At 57.8% G+C, this 24,692-nt stretch overlaps 1 protein-coding gene across 4 annotated transcripts; it reads right to left on the bottom strand.

The window, feature by feature from the left end:
- Positions 1–1,290: 1,290 nt before the first annotated feature.
- ZNF335 (zinc finger protein 335) lies at positions 1,291–17,119 on the bottom strand. 4 transcript variants are annotated; one of them, XM_073309731.1, is made up of 28 exons: positions 16,912–17,119; positions 15,065–15,299; positions 14,266–14,539; positions 13,676–13,753; positions 10,816–11,136; positions 9,680–9,814; positions 9,447–9,599; positions 9,075–9,333; positions 8,803–8,980; positions 8,606–8,718; positions 8,305–8,323; positions 7,961–8,077; positions 7,799–7,875; positions 7,505–7,665; positions 7,162–7,391; positions 6,972–7,080; positions 6,800–6,894; positions 6,435–6,715; positions 6,077–6,212; positions 5,618–6,019; positions 5,396–5,538; positions 4,924–5,063; positions 4,131–4,234; positions 3,925–4,002; positions 3,514–3,597; positions 3,233–3,298; positions 2,833–2,917; positions 1,291–2,073 (listed from the first exon to the last, which is right to left on the bottom strand). In XM_073309731.1, the coding sequence occupies exons 1-28, from the start codon at positions 17,013–17,015 to the stop codon at positions 1,955–1,957; spliced, it is 4,296 nt and encodes a 1,431-aa protein (XP_073165832.1). In that variant the 5' UTR covers positions 17,016–17,119; the 3' UTR covers positions 1,291–1,954. The 4 variants fall into 4 exon arrangements, with proteins under 4 accessions (XP_073165832.1, XP_073165834.1, XP_073165835.1 ...); XM_073309733.1 differs by having other exon boundaries at positions 2,833–2,914; XM_073309734.1 differs by having other exon boundaries at positions 2,833–2,914; positions 5,618–6,004.
- Between the last annotated feature and the right edge of the window lie 7,573 nt (positions 17,120–24,692).

Genomic DNA, 24,692 nt, shown 5'->3' with positions numbered 1-24,692 from the left:
CCAGGCCAGGCCCTGCTCCTGGCCGGAGCAGAGAGGGGTGTGTGCGTCCAAGGGCTCTTGCAGCCTGGGGTCCATCCTGTGTGCACCAGCAGCGCCCCTGTCGAGTATCCCAGAGCGTCACAGCCTGGCCCATGAGAATGAGCTCAGCCCCTCTAAGCCCAGCATGGCCTTAGGCCCACTGTGCAGACGGCACAGCTGAGGTGGGCACTGAGGAAATGGTTAGTCTGGGTCAGAACTCCAGGCCCCAGGGCAGAGCACTAGCTGGGGTGGCACTGGTGAGAGACGAGGAGCCGATGGCACAGCCATGCGGTCATCCCCAGGCCAGCAGGGCTGAGGGGGACAGCTGCCACACAAATCCTCAAACCCAAATGTGTGGCCTGGCTCAGCTCTCCATGCCCCATCGCAGCACCTCACGAGGCTTGGCCAGGCTAGGGAGGAGCAACCGGGGCTTCTGCAAGCCCACACGCTGCTCATCAGGAATCCAAGTCACCCCTGCGGCAGCCGGAGGAAAACAGGGCCCCTGCTGTCCCCCCTAACACCCTGGCTTTGGAACCCTGGGGGCTCATGTTGAACCAGCACCTTGCTTGGGGTGGAAGATACGTACCCTCGCTTGCCCCAGCTCTTACACTGCAGCACCTTTGCAAACCCTGGGAGAAGGGGGCAGCAGCCAAGCCCCGGCCCAGCAGCAGCATCCAGGGCTGGAGACCATGGTAAGGCTCACCCTGAAGGTGGGTGGTTCTAGCCCCCCCCCCCCCCCCATGGATAATCAATTTAATGCAAACCGAGAGAACTAAAACTCTGAGATTAGCTGTTATAATCACATGTAAATACTTCCCCACAATCGGCTCAGGGAGGGGCAGCATGTGTAGCTTGGGACGGAGTTACATGGGATTTAGGCTGTTTACCACTCCATTAATTTCTTCACTACGCTACACCAGCATCCGCGTAGAGGCGCCCAGTTCGGTGCTTAGTCAAGGTCACTGCGGGGGGCGGCAGCTGATAGCGCGAGCTCTTAACCACAGTGGCAGGCTCCGGCCCCCTGCACCCCAGGCCGGTCTCCAAGCAGCTCAAGCCAGTGGGGGGCTCACCTCAGGAATTCCAACACAGAGCCAAGGGGCCCTTCCGTGCCAGGCAGATTGTGTGAGGTAGTGGCTGCAGGGGGAGCACCTCACAAGCACCCCCCCTCCCGCCACATGCCCAGGGTGCAAGAAGGGAGGCTGGGCCGGACCGGGGGAGCTGCATGTCTGCGAAGGGCCCCTGCAGCCCTGAGCCCCACTCCACAAGGCCAGGCAGAGTCCGATGCCTTTTTATTCATAAGCAGAGTCAAAGCTTCAGATGGTTTGCATTTATCCCCCTTCCCCCGTACAAACCAGCTCTCTCCAGCAGAGTCCGTCTCTGTTTGGAAGAAAAATAGAACATCTCAACTATTGCCTCTTCCTGTATGGTTCCCTCTCTCCAGGTCGTGCTGCTCTCCCTGTGCAGAGCCTGGGCGCTGCCTGCCTGCAGGCCAGGAAAGCCGAGGTGGGAGGCCCTCTCCGTGCCAGGCCCATGCACCCTACACGGCTGTTGCAATTGAACGGCCTTTTCACGACATGGCTGTGCTCAGCACCATCTCACGCTGGGACCTCGTAGGGCAGGCAGGCGGCAGCTCGAGGACACAATGCAGGAAAAAGGATCCGGGACTGTCAGGTGCAAAAGGCCCAGAGGCCAGGGCCACGCCACCACCCACCCAGCCCCTTAGCCACATGAATGCCAGGGGAGCAGCCCTTGCTTAGGATGCAGCACCCTGTGCAGAGGGGCGGATAGGCAAGACCCAGCCCTCCTGCTGCATACGGCAAGTCAATAGCAAATCCCAGCCAGAGGGTGCTCAGACTTGTACCCTATAGCCCCTTTCAGCCTGGCTAGTGGATGGCTGGCCCAGAGCATCTGCCTGTCCGCAGCAAGTGCCCAGCCCTTAATCCGTCAGCGTGATGACATCGTAATGGATCCCCTGCTGCAGCTGCTGGATCTGCTCAGCCGTTGCCTCTGTGGTGAACATGCCCTGGGCTTGGGCCATGGCAGCATCGGCCACTGCTGCGGAGAGAGGGAGAGCAGCATCAACCCTTCCGTTGCCCCAGTCCAGGAGGCAGGGAAGGGGGCCCTTGCTGGGGCCTTTGCCAGGCGCACAGGACAGGCGGGGTGGCCAAAGCCTGCATGGGGGAGGGGCGTAGAAAGCATTTTTACAATGGGCTCTAGGGGACTCCATGCTCTGTGGCTCCAGGAGACGTGCTATAATCACCACCTGCCAAGCCGGGTCCGCCCGAGGCGTTTCCATCCAGCAAAGAGGGGATAGCAGCAGATTGCTGGGCTCTGCCTGGGTGTCAGCATAGCTGCATGGCTCCCGCCCAGGAGGTAGCCTGGGGCACCCACAGCACTGAGTGCAGGGAATCAGCACTTCCCCCGTACAGCTCCTTAAGCAGCAGCAAGCCTGGCTCGTTCTCCTAAGTTAGGGGGCACATGCAGCAGAAGAGCACGCTTCGCCCACATTCCCTGTGCCCTGCCAGGAGGGCAGCTGGGTAACCACAGCCCGCCCAATCCACAACCGCCCTGTCAAGCCTGCTAGCAACGGTGGTGGGCGGTTTTTGAAGGCAGCATGTGACTAAGACCACTAGCTCGCGTGAAGGCAGCCAGGAGATGGAACAACTATGTTACACCACCTGGGGCTGGGATGCCCCATGAATCCGGGCACCAGGACTCGCAGACAGACAGTGGGCAGGAGGCAAAGCCTTTCCCAGGACCCAGCACGCCAGAGCCCACGGCCTGGGCTCAGCTCAGAGAGCCCTGACTCTGTACCTGTCACTGCTGAGTGTGCCGCAGCTTCCAGCTGAGCCTGGGTAACCAGCTGCTGCTCTGGGGAAACTGGCATGTACTGGATCTGCTGGGAACAGAGGGAGACGAATCAGACCGGGCAGGCGGGAAGCCTGACCGGGGGTGGGGTGGGGTGGGGGGGGGCGGCTCACCCTGCCCTGCTTACCTCTGTCTGCAGCAGAGCGCTCGTGGAACGTGCAGGCCCCTCACAAAGCTAGCTAAAGCAGAGGCTGTTTAACTGGTGATTCACCTTCTCGCTGAGTTATTAATGCCCACACCCTGGGACCCCCTCCCCAGCCACATGATGCTCCCCCTCCCCACCAGGGCCTCTCCCACAAGTCTGGGAACTCCAGGGCCAGTCCCAGCCAGTGGCTGCTCCCATTACCTGAGGCTCCTGGAGGAACTGGCTGCCTTGTTCATACTGGATGTGGGTGATCTGGCCATCTTGTACCTGAAAGACAGGGGCTGGACTGAGAGCTGGGGAGGGGAGGGCAGCTCCTCAGACGCCCCCCCAAGGCCGGATCACTTCATCCACATGGAGGAGACTGGCCTGGATTTCAAGGGAACATGGACCCCCTCCTGCCCCAGCCCATGGCTCCATCCTGGGCTCCACAACCTAGGAAACGATCTGGCCGCTAGCCAGGGCCAGGACAGCAGGGGCCTTACCTGGATGTGATGCCCCTCTGGGACAACAACGTACTCGTGGGGGAGCAGGTGCTGCACGCTGTCCTGGGCAATGATGTACTGGACCTACAGGGGAAACAGAGACTCAGCACCCACCTCGACCCACAGCACTGGCGCAGGTTGTGCGGGACGCGGCCCTGCGGCACCTTTCCAGCATCTCTCCAGCCTGGCATTGAGATGCCCAAGCACTAAGGCTCCCCACTTCGCTGGGGAACTTGCCTCAGCCTGGGTCACCTCCCTGCTGAGATTCAGCTGGAGTTTGCCATTGGTTCCTTTCACTCCAGTCAAGTCCCCACAGGCCCTCCTCTGGGGCTCCTGCAGGACTTTCGCTTGCTCTCCACAGCACCCCACCTACAGGTGCCAGAGCCATACGGACAGCAGCTCCCCCCATACCTGATTATCAGCGGTCACCAAGTGCTGCACTGTCTGCCCGTCAGCCGTTGTGATCTCCTGGATGTACGTGGCCTCCTCCTGCAAGATAGAGAAGGGGCAGCCTGTGACTGCGGTAGCTGAACCCAGCCCCTCTGAACGGTGGACACAGGCCACTGCTTGGGGGTGGGGGTGTGGGGTTGTGTGGCTAGCACATCTGGCTGACTCACCGGGCTCGTGATGCTCTGCTCCTGTGCTACGATGATGTGCTCCTGCCCCAGAGCCTGCTGCAGCCGTTCAGGAGCCAGCACTGCCTGGCCAGACTGCAAAGCCGCTGGAAAGGGAGAGAAAACGATCCTCAGCCACCGCTATCCCCTGCCCTGCTCAATCCTCCTGTCCCACAACCCCACCATCAGCCAGCGCCATCCCCTCCCTTACTCCCAAGCCCAGGATCAACTGGAGCCAAAACACACACCAGCAGGCAAGCTGGGAACAAGCCATTAACCCCACTTGCTCAGGAGCTAGAGCGAAAGAGGTCACATGGAACCGGCCAAACTGGAAGGTAACGAGGATACTGGGGCTAAGACCTTGACACCTACAATAAAGGCAGCAGAGACCTCCATTCACATCCCAACCACAAGAGGGGCTTTGCAGTAGTAGCAGGTGCTCACCCCCCAGCACTGACCCGGAGAAAGCTGTCCTCATCACCCATTAGCACTGCACTGGGGTCAGCGTTGGCTGCAAAAGGAGAGCGTCCACCCCAGAGTCACTCACACTGCTCTGCAGCCCCCTGTCCCCTAGAACCATGCTGGGACACGGGTCAGCACTGGCTGCAAGGGGAGAGGGCCCCCACCTGCTCCCTGGAGCATCCTGCAACTTCACAAGGGATCTCCCATCCAAGACCTGATCAGGGCCAATCCTGCTTAGCTTACAAGCTGCATCGAGTGCTCAGCCCAAGATGGTCTGAGATCAGGCAGTGCTCGGCACAGACCCCTGCACCATCAGGGAAGGCGGGTATCTTACTCTGCAGCGTGGTCAATGTTTCCTCGTCGCTGTTCAGTATGATGGTCTGCTGGGTGGCGGCTGCTGGCTGCCCCAGCCGCTTCCCCTCGGAGCAGTGCAGACGCTGCATGTGGAATTTGAGATGCCCGTTCCGGTTAAACCTACAAGGACAGCGAGAGTGGGGGCTGGAGCTTGCTGAGGGCAGCAGGGCCTCTCACACCGTCCCTTCCCTGGAAGGCACAGGGCAGGAGCCAGCAGAGGTGTATTCCAAGGCCTGGCTCCTCATTTCCAGCTCTACATTGCCAAGAAGATCTGGGAGCTGGAAAGGAGGAGGGGCCAGGCTGGCTGCTACTGCGCAGAGAACAGGAGGCCCATTCAGAGAGCAGAGTCCCAGTGGGAGGGGCATGTCCAGGGACAGGTGGCTCGCTATCACCATGTGCTGCTGCAGAGAACCTCCTGGAGGCACTGGAGGGCCCTGGCTGGTTTCACCCACCTCTGCCCACAGATCTGGCAGGCGAAGGGCTTCTCATTGGTGTGCGTCAGCATGTGTCTGCGCAGGTCCTTCTTGTTCTTGGAGGCAAAGCTGCAGTGGGAGCACTTGTGGGGTCGAAGGCTGGCGTGCTGTGCCATGTGACTCTGGGGGCAGGAGAGAGTGAGATCAGCCAGCTGCCGACACCAGACACCCACCCAGCCCATGGGTGCCCAGCCAACCTACCCGGACCTCCAGCCACACAGCTGCTGTGAATGGGCAGTCGGGACACTTGAAGGTGTTGGGCCCTACGTGTGCCCTCTTGTGACTCTCCATCTCTGCTCTCCCTGTGAACATGGCTGTGCAAATCTTGCACGAGAATTTCTTGGTTGTGGAAATCTTGCACGACAGCTTCTTGGTTGTGGAAATCTTGCACGACAGCTTCTTGGCCACACCCTGCAGTGCGGGCCATTTGACCTTTGCAGACGGGATCTCCTGCCCCTCCGGTGCTGGGGAGAAGGCAGAGTTCTTTCGGAGCTGCCTGGCCAGGCACTGCAGCATGGGCCACTTGCTGCCAGAGGCCTGGGCCTCCTGGCCTTCCCCTGGTGAGAGGGCAGGGTCCCCACTGAGCTGCTGGGAGAGAAGACCCTGAGAGTTACACTGCCTTACACCCCTCCAGGACACAGGAGTCCGGGCCCCTCTTACCTCGACATGATGGAGCTGGTTCCCTGGGAAACTGGCTGACAGGATGTAGTGACTGCTGTGCTCTGTCAGCGCTTCGGCCATCATGGCGTCACTCACCACGACTGTACGGGTGGTCTCTGCTGGGCTCTCCTCCTCACTACAGGGGCAGAGGGCAGGGTCAGAGGGGTCCCCACCTCTTCCCCAGGGCTCTCCCATTCCCCTCTAGCCAGGGCTGCCCTGACAATGGGGGCAGGGTGAGAGCAGAGGCACTCTCCTGCAGGGAAGGCAGCCCTAGATAGCCACATGACTAACACTCGGGACTGGAGCAGCATCTGACGACTCTGGGACCCAGGGCAGGGGCAGCCAGTTTGGCACCTACCTGTAGAGTGTCTGCGGGGCCTGGATCTCCTCACTGACAGGCGTGATGATGCTGTACTCCGTGGTGCTCCCGAATGGGATGGTGATCTGCTGCAGCTCAGCGCTCCCCAGGGTCGCCTCCTCATAGGCCTCCTGCACTAAGGCCTCTCCGTGCTCAGCTACATGGAGCGTCACCACCTTCTGCTGCTGCCCGGTGGGATCCAGATCTGCCCCCTCCTCCTGCTGTGATGGGACTTTGGGGGCCTGCGCTGCTCCAGAGTCATCCGACTTCACCACCGCCACCTGCACGGAAAACAGACGGGTGGTGGTGAGCGGGGGTCAGGCCTGGGGCTCTCCTCTCAACTGTGGTGGGCATTGTGACCTCACCTGCAGGGAGCCTGTGGCCAGCTCCCGCTGGCTGCTCATGTTCAGCAGGAGATCCAGCGCTGTCTGCGTGGCCAGCTCTGCCGATCCCTCCACATCTGGGAGAGGTAGAGAGAGCAGGTGAGTTGCACTGTGCCTGCCCAGGTAGGCCCCTCTCCCTTCCTTGGGAGCTCACCTTGCTCATAAATGATGGTGGTTCCCCCCAAGGAATCCTGGGAAGAGACGGAGGGTTCCGCCGTTGGGAGGGGCTGCACTGTGTGGTAGGTCACAGGGCCAGGAGGAACCTGGATGAGAAAAACAGCTGAGAGCACGCCCGAGCCTGAGGGAAGGGGGCAGGTGGAAGGGCCAGGGGCCATGGTACTCACTGGGGGGCTGGCCGCAGGCTCTGTGGGAGTCTGCACCTGGCTGTGCTGCTGCTTCAGCTCCTCGATCTGCTGCAGGGTGAAGAAGGGGCGGCGCCGGCAGGGGGGCTCCTCGGGGTGCCGCTGGGCCCACTCCTCGAAGGTGTCAGCATGGCGGCACTGCACATGCAAGCGCAGGTTCTTCTTGTGCTTGGTGGTGAAGTGACAGTACTCGCAGGCAAATGGCTTTCCCCCTGCAGCCAGAGAGAGGGGTGCAGTGGTCAGCCAGCAGGGGAGCAGGGACAGCATCTGAGGGGAGGGGCTGGCTCAAGGCCCAGGGGCACGGGGGTGGGCGGGCTCCTCTCACCCGTGTGCTTGACGGCCATGTGCGACACCAAGAAGTCCTCACGGAAGGTGGAGTACTTGCAGAAGCTGCATTTGTACGGCTTGTCGTTCATGTGTGACAGCTGGTGGTTCAGCAGGATCTTTTTATCCTCGCAGACATAGTCACAGAACTCGCACTTAAACCTGCCAGGGAAGGAGACTGGGCCATTACTCGGGGCAGGGTGCCTGGGCACTCTTTGGGATGGGGTGACAACCCAGCAGGCTTTGGCCACCCCAAGGCTAGCCCGACACAGGCCGGGAATCCCCCTGCTCCTACCTGCGGTTAGCAATGGCCTGGATGTGTGTCAGCAGATGCATCTTAAAGGTGTAGCGCTTCTTGAAGGACTTTCCACACTGCAACCAAACAGAGCAACACTCACTGCCCATCCAGGCCCCCGGGCGCATCTTGCCCCACCCCTTCCCCCCATGCCCTCCCCACCTTGTCACACATGTGTGGCTTCTCCGTGCTGTGAGTCTTCATGTGCTGGGTCAGTCTCTTCTGCATGGGGTAGACTCGGCTACACACTGGGCAGGGGAATGAGTTCAACTTTGGGGGCTGGGGGGGGAGAGAGAGAGAGAGAGAGGGGATGCAGAGATGAGCCCATGTGTCTAAGAGAGCCACTGACAGCCCCTCTCAGCCCCCTCGCCAGCCAGATTTGGGGCTCCAGTCAGCCAAGAACCATCCCTATCTACCAGGCGGCAGAAGCAGAAAGAAGCCTGCCAGGGGACCCCCCAGTAAGAACTGGGGCTAAGACACAAGCCATCAGGGAGCTGGGAACTCACCGGGTCAGCTCTCTTCTTCCTGAGAGAGAAGAAAAACAAAATGGGTCAGACTCTCCCTGAGTCTGAGACCCCCCCCAAACAACCCTCCCACCCAGTGACTGCCAAAGGGGGCCCCTGGTGCTGGGAAGGGAAAGGGGAACAGAAGCAGATCCTGCCTACTGAGCTCAGCCCTGGCTTCATTTGGAATCATGGGGAAGGGGCTGCTTGGCTCAGCACATGGGGGCAGAGGGGAGCTGGGTACAGGGAAGGGGCTGCCTGGCCAGGACACAGGGATCAGTCCCGTGGCCCCCACTCTACTCACCGGTCCCGGCTGTGCACAGTCGAGTGGCGGATAACATCCTTCTTGTACACACTTGTGTAATCACACTCCCCACACTTGTATGGCTTGCTGCCCACGTGGTTAAACATGTGTTCCTGTGAGAGGTAAAGAGCAGGCCGTGAGGCACAGAGCCAGCAGCGACCCCCAGGGTGGGCTGGGGCGGGGCAGGCCATGCTCACCTTGAGGGAGGACCAGCGGCGGGAGCGGTAGCTGCACTGTAGGCACTTGAAGAGCTGCGGGTCGTTGGCCTCGTGGGAGTTAACGTGGAAGCGCAGGTCATCGTGCGTGAGGAAGCGTGAGCCACAGATTCGGCACAGGTAGGGCCTCATCAGAGGCTTGGGGGACTTGTAGTAGTACCTGCAAAAGCAGGGCCGGTGCTCAGTGCCATGACGGCAGCCAGCCCAGCCCTGGGCACAGCCCGCCAGCCCGGGCACAGCCCAGCACCCCTCACCTGCGCCCGATGTACTTGCGGTATTTCTTGCCCAGGAAGCGGCGGGAGGGCCGACCTCGCCTCCTGGGCACGGTGTCAGCCTCCTCAGGGCCTGTGTTGGAGGACGGATCCTTGTTCTCCGAGTCCAACTGGCTGATGCTGGGCTCCACGAGGCGGTCACTGGCCCCGTTCTGCAGGACGGAGGAGCTGGCTGCCTCGGAGCTCTGCAGCTCGCTGCTCAGAGTGCTCTGGGACGTGACTAAGGGCTCCTCCTCACCACCTGCCCAACAGCAACCCAGCACGTCAGGGTCTGCCTCATCCCTGCTTTGGGGAGCAGGCCCGAGCTTCCACCCTCCGCCAGCCAGGACCCGCAGCTCCTCTCCAACCCCCTACCTTCAGGCTTCGGCATGTCCTCTAGGCGAGGGAACTTGCGGGGTCTCCCCGGCCGCCGACGTGGCCTCTCCTCACTTGACGTGGGGACAATGCGGCTGTATTTGGGCTGCCGTCCACGAGGCTCATCCTCGGCTGGGTTATAGTCACTGTCCTCTGTGGGGAGAATGGCCCGAGGCATTAGACACAAACCCTGGCAGTGGCTGGCTGCACTGGCCAGAGAGAAGGGGCTGTACCTTCAGGGTCATCAATGGCTCCAGCATCCATGATATCATCCTCTTCTTCCTCCTTCAGCACATCCTCCTCCAGGGGCTTTGGGGAGGGTCCCCCCTTCCGCAGACGCCCCTTCTTCAAGGCCAGAGCAGCAGCCACTGGCAGAGAAAGCAGTAAGAGAATCACTTGGGCAGCGTGCTGCTCTCACCAGTCAAGCTGGGGTGTGTCACAGAGCAGGCACCCCACCCGGTAGACAAGTCACCTACCCCTTTGCAGACATGGAAGCACCCACTCGCACACTTTGAGATGGCAGCACACCCACCTGGTATAGAAATCTCCTTCCTCCCACCCCGAGAGTCATCAGCATCCCTACCTGGTTTATAAAGAACATCAGAACGGCCATACCGGGTCAGACCAATGGTCCATCTAGCCCAGTATCCTGTCTTCTGACAGCAGCCAGGGCCAGATGCTTCAGAGGGAATTAATTGAACAGGATAATTTATTGAGTGATCCACCCTGTCTTCCAGCCCCAGCTTCTGGCAGTTGGAGGTTTCGGGACACCCAGATCATGGGATTGTGTCCCTGACCATCTTGGCTAGTAGCCATTGATGGACCTATCCTCCAGGAACTTATCTAGTTCTTTTTTGAACCCAGTTCACAATATCCCCTGACAACTAGTTTCACAGGTTGACTGTGTGTTGTGTGAAGTACTTCCTTTTGTTTGTTTTAAACCTGCTGCCTATTCATTTCATTGGGCGACTCCAAAGCTTCAGACTTAAAATTTTTTATTTTCATACGGTTGTTTAAAGTAGATTTTCACTTTGTAAGCTGTAGATAGTGATATTTAGTCATTCATATTTCTAGTAATTATATATTCAGAGCCAAATTCTCCCCAACAGGAGAATTCAGAATTAAGGGCTGAAAAATTTAGTCCTCAGTAAACGAATGACAGAAAACCAAATTCTGCCCCCAGTTACACTGGTGTAAGTCTGGATTCTTTCCAGCTACAACAGAGCCATTATAAGACGCCTCCCTGGGGACAGCGGTGCCCACACCTGATACATTAACTACCTTGCGCCCCACCTGATAAACTCCGCTCCGACCCCGCACAGCACCCCCTCCTGGTACGCAAGCCGCCCAGAGGTGGCGGCACTCCTACCTGGCTGGAAATGGCGCTCCTTCATGTGGTTGATGAGCGTTTCCTTGCAGATGCTCTTGTACTGACACATCTTGCACCTGAACTGTTGTACCACCACCACCTCCATCATCTCCTCCAAGCTCTCCAGGTCCGGCTGGTCTGGCTCCTCCCCAGCGTCTGCCCCTCTGGCCTGAGCCAGCCGTGTGGGCAGCTCCAATATTTCAGACTGCTCGGAAGGGCCAGGCTGGTCTAGGCACGTGGAGGTGGGTCCATCGGCTATGGCTTCTATTGCCAAACTGTTGGCCAGAGCAGAAGTGGCCATCTGGGACACCATGGGGGCACCTAAAGCACCAACAAGAGCTCACCAAGGAACTTGGACCCTCACAGCTACACACACTTCACACTACTAGGCAGTGGCTCAAGTAGCCAAGAGCTTCCCCATAGCCAATGCCCCTGCCCTGCTGCCTACAGTGACCCCTGCTGGGAGGGGACTGGAGTAACTAGGAGCCCTGCCCCACAGCATTCCCACCCTGCTGCCTACAGTGTCCCCTGCTGGGAGGGGACTGGAGTAACTAGGAGCCCTGCCCCACAGCATTCCCACCCTGCTGCCTACAGTGTCCCCTGCTGGGAGGGGACTGGAGTAACTAGGAGCCCTGCCCCACAGCATTCCCACCCTGCTGCCTACAGTGTCCCCTGCTGGGAGGGGACTGGAGTAACTAGGAGCTCTGCCCCACAGCATTCCCACCCTGCTGCCTACAGTGTCCCCTGCTGGGAGGGGACTGGAGTAACTAGGAGCTCTGCCCCACAGCATTCCCACCCTGCTGCCTACAGTGTCCCCTGCTGGGAGGGGACTGGAGTAACTAGGAGCTCTGCCCCACAGCATTCCCACCCTGCTGCCTACAGTGTCCCCTGCTGGGAGGGGACTGGAGTAACTAGGAGCTCTGCCCCACAGCATTCCCACCCTGCTGCCTACAGTGTCCCCTGCTGGGAGGGGACTGGAGTAACTAGGAGCTCTGCCCCACAGCATTCCCACCCTGCTGCCTACAGTGTCCCCTGCTGGGAGGGGACTGGAGTAACTAGGAGCTCTGCCCCACAGCATTCCCACCCTGCTGCCTACAGTGTCCCCTGCTGGGAGGGGACTGGAGTAACTAGGAGCTCTGCCCCACAGCATTCCCACCCTGCTGCCTACAGTGACCCCTGCTGGGAGGGGACTGGAGTAACTAGCAGCCCTGCCCCACAGCATTCCCACCCTGCTGCCTACAGTGACCCCTGCTGGGAGGGGACTGGAGTAACTAGGAGCTCTGCCCCACAGCATTCCCGCCCTGCTGCCTACAGTGACCCCTGCTGGGAGGGGACTGGAGTAACTAGGAGCTCTGCCCCACAGCATTCCCACCCTGCTGCCTACAGTGTCCCCTGCTGGGAGGGGACTGGAGTAACTAGGAGCTCTGCCCCACAGCATTCCCGCCCTGCTGCCTACAGTGTCCCCTGCTGGGAGGGGACTGGAGTAACTAGGAGCTCTGCCCCACAGCATTCCCACCCTGCTGCCTACAGTGACCCCTGCTGGGAGGGGACTGGAGTAACTAGGAGCCCTGCCCCACAGCATTCCCACCCTGCTGCCTACAGTGTCCCCTGCTGGGAGGGGACTGGAGTAACTAGGAGCTCTGCCCCACAGCATTCCCACCCTGCTGCCTACAGTGTCCCCTGCTGGGAGGGGACTGGAGTAACTAGGAGCTCTGCCCCACAGCATTCCCACCCTGCTGCCTACAGTGACCCCTGCTGGGAGGGGACTGGAGTAACTAGGAGCCCTGCCCCACAGCATTCCCACCCTGCTGCCTACAGTGACCCCTGCTGGGAGGGGACTGGAGTAACTAGGAGCCCTGCCCCACAGCATTCCCACCCTGCTGCCTACAGTGTCCCCTGCTGGGAGGGGACTGGAGTAACTAGGAGCTCTGCCCCACAGCATTCCCACCCTGCTGCCTACAGTGTCCCCTGCTGGGAGGGGACTGGAGTAACTAGGAGCTCTGCCCCACAGCATTCCCACCCTGCTGCCTACAGTGACCCCTGCTGGGAGGGGACTGGAGTAACTAGGAGCTCTGCCCTACAGCATTCCCACCCTGCTGCCTACAGTGTCCCCTGCTGGGAGGGGACTGGAGTAACTAGGAGCCCTGCCCCACAGCATTCCCACCCTGCTGCCTACAGTGACCCCTGCTGGGAGGGGACTGGAGTAACTAGGAGCTCTGCCCCACAGCATTCCCACCCTGCTGCCTACAGTGACCCCTGCTGGGAGGGGACTGGAGTAACTAGGAGCTCTGCCCCACAGCATTCCCACCCTGCTGCCTACAGTGACCCCTGCTGGGAGGGGACTGGAGTAACTAGGAGCTCTGCCCCACAGCATTCCCACCCTGCTGCCTACAGTGTCCCCTGCTGGGAGGGGACTGGAGTAACTAGGAGCTCTGCCCCACAGCATTCCCACCCTGCTGCCTACAGTGACCCCTGCTGGGAGGGGACTGGAGTAACTAGGAGCTCTGCCCCACAGCATTCCCACCCTGCTGCCTACAGTGTCCCCTGCTGGGAGGGGACTGGAGTAACTAGGAGCTCTGCCCCACAGCATTCCCACCCTGCTGCCTACAGTGACCCCTGCTGGGAGGGGACTGGAGTAACTAGGAGCTCTGCCCCACAGCATTCCCACCCTGCTGCCTACAGTGACCCCTGCTGGGAGAAACTGGGACTAGAGTAGCCAAGAACTCTCCCCACAACCAGGGCTTCTGTACAATTCCCTCACAGGGATTTCTGGCCTTTGTTCTTGTTGTAGAAGGATGGAAATGGGAAAAGGGCTCAGAAGCAGAAGAAGTCCGTGGAGGACCCAGAAGCATTCACTTACCATCATCAGGTCCCTGCAGAATGAGATACTGGGTAGTCTGGGCACCGCTATCCTCAGCGCTCGTCACTGCGATGCAGCCTAGGAAGGGAACAGAGAGCGGGAGGGTGATGGGGACCGACTGTAGAGGCTGATTATTAATAAGAGAAGGCATTCTTCTAGGAAGTCAGGGTGGGCAAGCAGGAAGGAGAGAGAGAGGAAAGTTAACTTGGGGTTGCACAGGCGCTCTTCCATGGACTCAGTGCTGTGAACTCAGGACGGACGGAAGATGGAAACCCATTCCAGCAGCGATGGCGAGCTGCCCTGCAAGTCCCTTCTTTCACCACCTAGTGGTAAGGCCAGGAACAGCAGGCACCACTTCTAATGGTCAGGGCAAGCAAGCAGGAGCAGTCTCCCACAACATGGGATTTCCATTTTGACCGAGTCGGTTTCCTTGAGTCTTCGCTAGAGCAGCAGCTCCTTCCCCACTCAACTGTCGTGTCTCCACTGCCTGTCCCCCTTGCCCAGCCCTGGGCACATTACACTGAGCTATGCCAGATCCCTGGGGCACCAGGAAAGGGAGCAGGCAATGACTGATGTGGTGATGCACTCACTCTGGATGATGTCAGGCCCAATTGTGGACTCAATGATTTTGTCTATGGCACAGCCCAGGTCTGAGGAGGTGGATGCAGTGGAGTCCGATACCATTGTGGCCCCATCGGTGATGACGCTGGAGTGAACCAGGACCTGTGGGGATTCCGATACCATAATGGACTGGCTCACTGTGGAGACGCTGGAGACCAGGGTAGACTGGGCGATAGATGAAGAGTCGGGAAGGTAGACCCTAGGAATAGCATCTGTGCTGGAGCTGCTCTCCGACACTTCCTCCTGGAAAACAGACAGTCTGGGGAGTTCAGTTTAGAGGCCTCTGTTGAGCCATCCCAGGAGCGAACCTGTAACTGCATACCCCATCAGCATCGTGCCTCGCAGGAGGCACCTGCCCAGAAGAAAGTTCCCAAAGGCCCCCACAAGAGGGTGACAAGTGATAGCTTTTCTGGCTTCTACTGATGACCCTTCAGCCCAGGGGAATAGCTAGGAGATACCCTTAAAGACACAAGATGCACTCTCCCCTCTGCTAATCCAGCTAGGTAGGCAGGGCTCTTCCCCTTGGCTTGGCAGATACAAACCTGGTGTGTATATCCATACTGTAGAAGACCCCTCAAACAGAGCTGGCCCTGTGGTCCACTTTGCCCTGTGCTGTGTAGGGTTGGCTCCCACCTAGGCTGGGTCAGAGATCCTACTCCCTGAAGGATACTATCAGTATTCTCAGAGTCTGACAACTTACACCCATCTACAAAATCACAGACACCTCCTCACTCCCGTCCCAAAGGGGTTTCCAGACCCACCCCCTACCAGAGACACCCCGCTGCTGTCTGAGCTCTGCCCCACGCCAGAGTCATCTGCTTCTGAGAGGACGGGCACTGGAGCAGCATCGCTGCTGTCTGCGGACATGGCCTCAGAGGTCTCCACTCCAAGCCCGCTCTCCGAAGGTTCTTCCTGTGCCGGATGAGGGGCCGCATCGCTGCTGCTCTCCACTTCGTTCTCCTCCACCTCCATGCCCAATTTGCCTGGGCCCCTTAAGTGTGACCTAGGCAAGAGGAAGTGCTGCAGTCAGACCTGCTGTACGCTTGGGGCACATAACACCCTGCCATGCCTTCCAGCCACCTGAGAAGAATGACAGGCACCTAGATATCACAGTAATTGGCACAAAATAAATATAAACATAACACAGCAGGGGTGCTCTCACGAAGGAAAGGAAACATCAGACCACGACTGGTCTTTAGGGACAGGTCTACACTATAAATTGAGTGTCTGATGAAGACGCTTTATGCTGACAGGAGAGAGCGCTCCTGTCAGCTTAGTAAGTTCACCCCTGTGAGAGGCAGTAGCTATGTTGGTGGGAGACGCTCGCCCGCCAGCATAGCACTGTCCACATGGGGGTTAGGTATAATTACATTACTGAGGGGTGTGGATTTTTCATAGTTATTCCGAAGTATGTAGTGTAGACCAAGCCAATGACTCTACTTCATGCCACCCTGCCTTCCTCCTCTTGTCCCATAGCTAGGCTGTGAAGCTCAATATTTCAGCTCATGCTCTTTGTTGTGTGCTGTACTCCCATGGTGCCCAACCTTATTACACAGGAGGGCCACATAAAACTAAGCACAACCTTGAGTGGGCCAAACAAATTCCGTATATTTTAATAAGATTTAAAGTCACCTGTATTGATTTATATTTGAAGTTCAGCTTGTTTTGTATGTATTTAGATAGGTTGTTTCTATGTACAATATTGTCTATTTACACACACGTGTAAACTAAAATGATGTAAACATGACGACAAAATGCTAATGAAGCCTTATGAGATGCTCTGATGGGACATAGGTTGTGCACCCTCACCGTACTCCTCTGGAACTTGTTCCAGGCATGAAACATACCGGGGCAGCGATATCCCAGGACTGATTACAGCCTGACACGCCTCCTACTCTTGTTCTTGAAGGCAACCAGGAAATGCCAGACTTTCATCCTAGCCAAGGGGAGACAAAGCAAAACCGAACTTCAGATGAGCGCTGGGTGGGAACCTAGCCTGCACTCACTTTACCCAATATTAGCAGGAAGAAGGGCTCAGCTGGAGAATGCAGGGCTGTCAAATACAGAGACTGCATCCCCCCCAGAATAAGGAATGACTAATCTACTTGGGGATCCCCAATCACAGTCTCTACAGCCAGGTCACATGACACTGACCACAGAACTAAGGGGGAGGTTACCATTTCAGTAAACAAGCAATGGGAATACTTTGCCCATCTTTGGAGCCTCATCAGAGCATCACAAACACTCCTGCCCCCCTTAATAATAATTTAACCTCATAACACAGCACCATCGAATAGGAAAGCATAATTATTGCTATTTTACAGAGAAATACACCAGAGGACAGAAAAGTGAAGTGACTTGGGACTCCTCATAGGTAGCAAGTTTAAAACAAACAAAGTATTTCTTCACACAACGCACAGTCGACCGGTGGAACTCTTTGCCAGAGGATGTTGTGAAGGCCAAGACTATAACAGGGTTAAAAAAGGAATGAGATAAGCTCATGGAGGATAGGTCCATCGATGGCTATTAGCCTGGATAGGCAGGGACGGTGTCCCGAGCCTCTGTTTGCCAGAAGCCAGGAATGGGCCACAGGGCTTGGATCAATCGATGGTTACCTGTTCTGTTCCTTCCCTCTGGAGCACCTGGCACTGGCCGCTGTCGGCAGGCAGGACACGGGGCTAGAGGGACCTTTGCTCTGACCCAGTCTGGCCGTTCTCATGTCAGGCAACGGAGCTAAGAATAAAAAACCCAGGAGTCCAGACTCCAGGTCTCTCTGCTTTAATCGCTCTTCTGGTACAGCGCAGAGCGAGACAAAACGTAGACCCACACCTGGTCTGAACGGCAGGGTGCTGAATACACAAGTGACCCGAGACTGATGCGGAAACCCCACGGCTCCATAACTTTAACCGGGCCGCGGAGCAGGGTTACGCCTCGGGCCCTGCAGATGGAGTTTCCCCCCGCTAGTGCACGGCGCTGCAGGCGGAAACTCCGGGCGGCGTGAGGAGCCGCTGCTCGGCCCGTCCTTCGCCCCTTCCCCGCTGCCCGGGGCGGAGGGCCGGGGCCGGCCGCCACGAGCCGCTTCCTCCCGGGCGGCCCCGCGCCCGTTACGGCCGGATCCCGCGGCCCCGCGCCACGGAACGAGTCGGTGTCGGGGGCAGGCTCCGGGCTCCCGGCGTCTGCCCCGGGCCTCGCCCAAGCCGCGGGGCCGGGCGGGGGGCAGCAGCCGGAGCCCCGAGCACGGGCCGCCCCGGCCCCGGCCTCGCCCCACCGCCCCAGGGCAGGGCAGGGCCCGGCCTCCATGGCTGCGCCCCGGGACCCCGCTCCCGGGGGGGTGGGGGCGGGGCGGCGCGGCGCGGCCCCTCCGCTCCGCTCCCCTCCCCTCCCCTCCCCGGCCTCCCTGGCGGGGCCCTGCGGGCGGCCGGGCCGGGGCTGCCCCTGGCGCTGCCTGCGCCCCCGCTCGGGCCGGCGCCATCTTGGCGCGGGGTCCCCGCGCGCGGGCGGCCCGGCGGCGCCGGCCGGGCGGGGGGAAGCCGGGCCCCGGGGCCTGAGCGCCGCCCCCTCACCGTGCCGGGGCCCGTCCCTCGGCGCGTCCCGCTGCGGCGGCCGCGGCGCCCCCGGACCCGGCATCCCTTCGGCCGCCATCCCCCGCGGAGGGATATTCCCGTCGGGACCCCGCGCCGGACTACTTACTTCACCGCACCGGGGGCGGAGGGGCGCGATCTCCCCAGGCCGCACCCTCCGGTTGGGGCGCCCCCCGACCCCGGCACCGACCCACCTCCGGTGCCGGAGCTCCGAGCACCGGCGCCCAGAGAAGGTCTCCCCGGGGACTATATTTCCCCGCGGAAGCATCGGCGCGTCAATAGGTGAAGTCGCACGCACAGGACGTCATGACGTGCGGGGCTCGTGCTGGCCGGACCCTGAGCGTTGGGGTCACGCTGGGGTCAGGCGGGTCACGTGGCCGCGGCGGCTCCGCCCGCGGACCGGGCCCGGCTCCGGCTCCGGCTCCGTTCGCCGCCCCCGGCGCCCTCGGCGCGGGCAGAGCCGCCTTCGGGCCGCGGCCGGGAGCGGGGGGTGGGGAGGCGCCGCCGCCGCCGCCGCCGCCAGGCCGGTCCCGGTCCCGGTCCCGGTCCCGCCCCGGGGGCCCCGCTCAGCGCCGGGCGCTCGGTTCCCGGAGCGGCGGCTCCGCGTGTTCAGTGGGGCCGGTCAGCCGCGGCCCGGCTTCGTCCCTGTGTCTGACCGTGTCTGACCGTGTGTGTGTGTGTCTGTCTGACTGTGACCGTGTGTGTCTGTGTCTGACTGTGACCGTGTGTGTGTCTGTCTGTCCGTGTCTGTCTGACTGTGACCGTGTGTGTCTGTGTCTGACTGTGACCGTGTGTGTGTCTGTCTGTCCGTGTCTGTCTGACTGTGACCGTGTGTCTGTCTGTCCGTGTCTGTCTGACTGTGACCGTGTGTGTGTGTCTGAGTCTGACTGTGACCGTGTGTGTGTCTGTCTGTCCGTGTCTGTGTGACTGTGACCGTGTGTGTCTGTGTCTGACTGTGTGTCTCTGTCTGTGTGACTGTGACCGTGTGTGTGTCTGTCTGTCTGTGTCTGTCTGACTGTGACCGTGTGTGTCTGTGTCTGACTGTGTGTCTCTGTCTGTGTGACTGTGACCGTGTGTGTGTCTGTCTGTCTGTGTCTGTCTGACTGTGACCGTGTGTGTGTCTGTCTGTCCGTGTCTGTCTGACTGTGACCGTGTGTGTGTCTGTCTGTCCGTGTCTGTCTGACTGTGACCGTGTGTGTGTGTCTGAGTCTGACCGTGTGTCTGTGTCTGTCTGACTGTGACCGTGTGTGTGTCTGTCTGTCCGTGTCTGTCTGACTGTGACCGTGTGTGTGTCTGTCTGTCTGTGTCTGTCTGACTGTGACCGTGTGTGTGTGTCTGAGTCTGACTGTGACCGTGTGTGTGTCTGTCTGTCCGTGTCTGTCTGACTGTGACCGTGTGTGTCTGTGTCTGACTGTGTGTCTCTGTCTGTGTGACTGTGACTGTGTGTGTGTCTGTCTGTCTGTGTCTGTCTGACTGTGACCGTGTGTGTCTGTGTCTGACTGTGTGTCTCTGTCTGTGTGACTGTGACCGTGTGTGTGTCTGTCTGTCCGTGTCTGTCTGACTGTGACCGTGTGTGTGTCTGTCTGTCCGTGTCTGTCTGACTGTGACCGTGTGTGTGTCTGTCTGTCCGTGTCTGTCTGACTGTGACCGTGTGTGTGTCTGTGTCTGACTGTGTGTCTCTGTCTGTGTGACTGTGACCGTGTGTCTGTCTGTCTGTGTCTGTCTGACTGTGTGTGTGTGTCTGTCTGTCCGGGTCTGTCTGACTGTGACCGTGTGTCTGTGTCTGACTGTGTGTCTGTGTCTGTCTGACTGTGACCGTGTGTGTGTCTGTCTGTCCGTGTCTGTCTGACTGTGACCGTGTGTCTGTGTCTGACTGTGTGTCTGTGTCTGTCTGACTGTGACCGTGTGTGTGTCTGTCTGTCCGTGTCTGTCTGACTGTGACCGTGTGTCTGTGTCTGACTGTGTGTCTGTGTCTGTCTGACTGTGACCGTGTGTGTGTCTGTCTGTCCGTGTCTGTCTGACTGTGACCGTGTGTGTGTCTGTCTGTCCGTGTCTGTCTGACTGTGACCGTGTGTGTGTCTGTCTGTCTGTGTCTGTCTGACTGTGACCGTGTGTGTGTGTCTGAGTCTGACTGTGACCGTGTGTGTGTCTGTCTGTCCGTGTCTGTCTGACTGTGACCGTGTGTGTCTGTGTCTGACTGTGTGTCTCTGTCTGTCTGACTGTGACCGTGTGTGTGTCTGTCTGTCCGTGTCTGTCTGACTGTGACCGTGTGTGTGTCTGTCTGTCTGTGTCTGTCTGACTGTGACCGTGTGTGTGTGTGTCTGTCTGTCTGTGTCTGTCTGACCGTGGCCGTGTGTGTGTGTGTCTGTCTGTCTGTGTCTGTCTGACCGTGACCGTGTGTGTGTGTGTCTGAGTCTGACTGTGTGTCTCTGTCTGTGTGACTGTGACCGTGTGTCTGTGTCTGACTGTGACCGTGTGTCTGTGTCTGTCTGTCCGTGTCTGTCTGACTGTGACCGTGTGTGTCTGTCTGTGTCTGACTGTGACCGTGTGTGTCTGTCTGTGTCTGACTGTGACCGTGTGTGTCTGTGTCTGACTGTGTGTCTCTGTCTGTGTGACTGTGACCGTGTGTGTGTGTCCGTGTGTGTCTGTGTCTGACTGTGACCGTGTGTGTGTCTGTCTCTCCGTGTCTGTCTGACTGTGACCGTGTGTGTGTGTCTGAGTCTGACCGTGTGTCTCTGTCTGTGTCTGACTGTGACCGTGTGTGTGTGTCCGTGTGTGTCTGTGTCTGACTGTGTGTCTCTGTCTGTGTGACTGTGACCGTGTGTGTGTCTGTCTGTCCGTGTCTGTCTGACTGTGACCGTGTCTGTGTCTGACTGTGACCGTGTGTGTGTGTCTGTCTGTCCGTGTCTGTCTGACTGTGACCGTGTCTGTCTGACTGTGACCGTGTCTGTGTCTGACTGTGACCGTGTCTGTGTCTGACTGTGACCGTGTGTGTGTGTCTGTCTGTCCGTGTCTGTCTGACTGTGACCGTGTCTGTCTGACTGTGACCGTGTCTGTGTCTGACTGTGACCGTGTGTGTGTCTGTCTCTCCGTGTCTGTCTGACTGTGACCGTGTGTGTGTGTCTGAGTCTGACCGTGTGTCTCTGTCTGTGTCTGACTGTGACCGTGTGTGTGTCTGTCTGTCCGTGTCTGTCTGACTGTGACTGTGTGTGTGAAGTGAGCTGTAGCTCACGAAATAAATTGGTTCGTCTCTGAGGTGCCACAATTACTCCTTTTGAGTATGTGTTCGTGTGTTCGTGTTCGTGTGTGACTGCCAGGGTAGAGGCCTGCTTGTTCCCTCCCAAAGAAGGGGCCGGCAGGTGGGTGGGAATCAGGAGTGACCAGAGTGGGGAAACAGGAGAAATCCTCGTAGCAACTCCTGCGGTCTGAGGTGAAACGAGTTGGCTGTTCTCAGTGCATTGCCGTTGTAGGGTGATCCGTACAGCCACCGTGCTGGCTGTGCATCAGCCTGGCGTAAGCAGAGTGCAGGGCTTTTATCCTGCCAGGGAAGTGGTCAGATGGATTCTAGCGTGGGTTGGCTAGCCAGCATGAATGAGGCTGAATCCTGTTTAAACTACATTTCCAATTCTAGGGAGGGAACTAATCAGGAACTATTTTAGCTGAAGCGGTGTTTAAATTGAGTTTAAACCCAGACTGTTTACCAAGGCACCGTGTAGTAGACAGGGCTCCAACTCTGTCCCATCCCTTGGGACAGGGAATTTCTGGTGTAGTGATCTAAAGAGGATCCGCTGAAGTGAGCTGTAGCTCACGAAAGCTCATGCTCAAATAAATTGGTTAGTCTCTAAGGTGCCACAAGTCCTCCTTTTTTTCTTAAAGAGGAAGTAGTTTCTTTTCACCCACAAGAGGGCAGAGCGAGGGGAGGGGAGGGGAGGGTTGAAGGACTAGTTGGTGATGCCTTAGGCTGGTGGTAACACGTGTTCCAGATGTGTTGGAGCGGAATGGGGAAGGCAATCCAATCTGTTTAGATTCCTGGTCAGTAACTGAACATACAAAATCACCAGTGAGGCAAATATAATCACATTAAACACATAGAATTGTTTCTCCGTGCTTGTTGGACAGGACCTGTGTTCGCATTCTGCATTTGTCCTACATCCAAAATATGATGCTGATGGGTGTTATGGAAACCTCTAAGGGAGATCAGTTGGTCTGTCTTGGCCGGCATGCTGAACTCATCTCCATGGTACTGGAGTGCACACAGCTGATGGTATCATTGGCACAGGTGATTTCCTGCCTTTGTGCCTGTGTTGGAGGAGAAGCAATCTGGGATTTGGGCCTGGGCAGGTTGATGAGAGGGAAACTGGCTTTCAGACGTGTCACTATTCACTATTCCAGATGAGCATGGGGAAGTTATGGGACTGTAACCCATTTACCCTGAACTTCCCCACAGTCTTCTACAGATGTGAGCTTCCTGAACAGGAGGTACTCATCTATACAAGGGTCTGGTCCACTGTTACTCACCAGAGAATGACACTGTTAGCTATTTCTTCTGGCTTCTTGGCTTACATTCAGCTGGTACTGAATTCTGCAGGCAGAAAGATAACCTGGACTGAGTTCTTCTGCTGGCTTCTCTTTTGACAGCACATTGATCTCCTGATCTTGTTAACTGGCGTTAAGACTTCAGAGTGTTTCTCAGTTACTTGAGTGATTGATTGATGGGTCTCCTGTGGTCCCGTAGGCTCTAGTAAAAATTGTGTGTGTGTGTGTGTTGGGGGGGCTCCTTGTTCACTTCACTCCCTACTTGGGGCTTTCTGTCTTCTGTGCTCCTAATCATGGAGGGGAATGCACTCAGACTGGTCCCGGTTGCAGTGTCCCTGTGAGAGCCCAACATTGCCCTTCTCATGGGGGCAGCAATCGGTTTACCGAAGAGCATGATGGGAGTAAGCCCTGGCCTTTTGCGTTGTAGTTGCTCTGCTACCTGAAGCTCTTTGGCTGGGGCAGTAGGCCCTGGTCTACACTAGGACTTTAGGTCGAATTTAGCAGTGTTAAATCGATGTAAACCTGCACCCGTCCACACAATGAAGCCCTTTATTTCGACTTAAAGGGCTCTTAAAATCGATTTCCTTACTCCACCCCTGACAAGTGGATTAGCGCTTAAATCGACGTTGCCGGCTCGAGTTTGGGGTACTGTGGACACAATTCGATGGTATTGGCCTCCGGGAGCTATCCCAGAGTGCTCCATTCTGACCGCTCTGGACAGCACTCTCAACTCAGATGCACTGGCCAGGTAGACAGGAAAAGAACCGCAAACTTTTGAATCTCATTTCCTGTTTGGCCAGCGTGGCAAGCTGCAGGTGACCATGCAGAGCTCATCAGCACAGGTGACCATGATGGAGTCCCAGAATCGCAAAAGAGCTCCAGCATGGACCGAACGGGAGGTACGGGATCTGATCGCTGTTTGGGGAGAGGAATCCATGCTATCAGAACTCCGTTCCAGTTTTCGAAATGCCAAAACGTTTGTCAAAATCTCCCAGGGCACGAAGGACAGAGGCCATAACAGGGACCCGAAGCAGTGCCACGTGAAACTTAAGGAGCTGAGGCAAGCCTACCAGAAAACCAGAGAGGCGAACGGCCGCTCTGGGTCAGAGCCCCAAACATGCCACTTCTATGATGAGCTGCATGCCATTTTAGGGGGTTCAGCCACCACTACCCCAGCCGTGTTGTTTGACTCCTTCAATGGAGATGGAGGCAATACGGAAGCAGGTTTTGGGGACGAAGAAGATGAGGAGGAGGAGGTTGTAGACAGCTCACAGCAAGCAAGCGGAGAAACCGGTTTTCCCGACAGCCAGGAACTGTTTCTCACCCTAGACCTGGAGCCAGTACCCCCCGAACCCACCCAAGGCTGCCTCCTGGACCCAGCAGGCGGAGAAGGGACCTCTGGTGAGTGTACCTTTTAAAATACTATACATGGTTTAAAAGCAAGCATGTGAAAGGATTACTTTGCCCTGGCATTTGCAGTTCTCCTAGATGTAGTCCTAAAGCCTTTGCAAAAGGTTTCTGGGGAGGGCAGCCTTATTGCGTCCTTCATGGTAGGACACTTTACCACTCCAGGCCAGTAACACTTACTCGGGAATCATTGTAGAACAAAGCATTGCAGTGTATGTTTGCTGGCATTCAAACAACATCCGTTCTTTATCTCTCTGTGTTATCCTCAGGAGAGTGAGAGATAATTCATGGTCACCTGGTTGAAATAGAGTGCTTTTCTTCAGGGGACACTCAGAGGAGCCCATTCCTGCTGGGCTGTTTGCCTGTGGCTAAACAGAAATGTTCCCTGCTGTTAGCCACAGGGAGGGGGGAAGGTTGAGGGGGTAGTCACGCGGTGGGAGGAGGCAAAATGCGACCTTGTAACGAAAGCACATGTGCTATGTATGTAATGTTAACAGCAAGGTTTACCCTGAAAGAGTGTAGCCACTGTTTTATAAAATGTGTCTTTTTAAATACCGCTGTCCCTTTTTTTTTCTCCACCAGCTGCATGTGTTTCAATGATCACAGGATCTTCTCCTTCCCAGAGGCTAGTGAAGCTTAGAAAGAAAAAAAAAAACACGCACTCGCGATGAAATGTTCTCCGAGCTCATGCTGTCCTCCCACGCTGACAGAGCACAGACGAATGCGTGGAGGCAAATAATGTCAGAGTGCAGGAAAGCACAAAATGACGGGGAGGAGAAGTGGCGGGCTGAAGAGAGTAAGTGGCGGGCTGAAGAGAGTAAGTGGCGGGCTGAAGACAGGGCTGAAGCTCAAATGTGGCGGCAGCGTGATGA

This window comes from Lepidochelys kempii, chromosome 13 (genome assembly GCF_965140265.1).
Source record: "Lepidochelys kempii isolate rLepKem1 chromosome 13, rLepKem1.hap2, whole genome shotgun sequence".
Taxonomy (NCBI): domain Eukaryota; kingdom Metazoa; phylum Chordata; order Testudines; family Cheloniidae; genus Lepidochelys; species Lepidochelys kempii.
This window is presented reverse-complemented; position numbering and strand designations above follow the sequence as displayed.

Bases quoted from the DNA above. Each gene is read 5' to 3' on its own strand.
- ZNF335 (XM_073309731.1), bottom strand. From the start codon at position 17,015: ATGAGAACGGCCAGACTGGGTCAGAGCAAAGGTCCCTCTAGCCCCGTG. The intron at 9,815-10,815 runs GTAGGAGTGCCG...TTTCTCTGCCAG, and splicing joins GGAGCGCCATTTCCAGCCAG to TGGCTGCTGCTCTGGCCTTG. The intron at 6,895-6,971 runs GTGAGCTCCCAA...TACCTCTCCCAG, and splicing joins CACCATCATTTATGAGCAAG to ATGTGGAGGGATCGGCAGAG.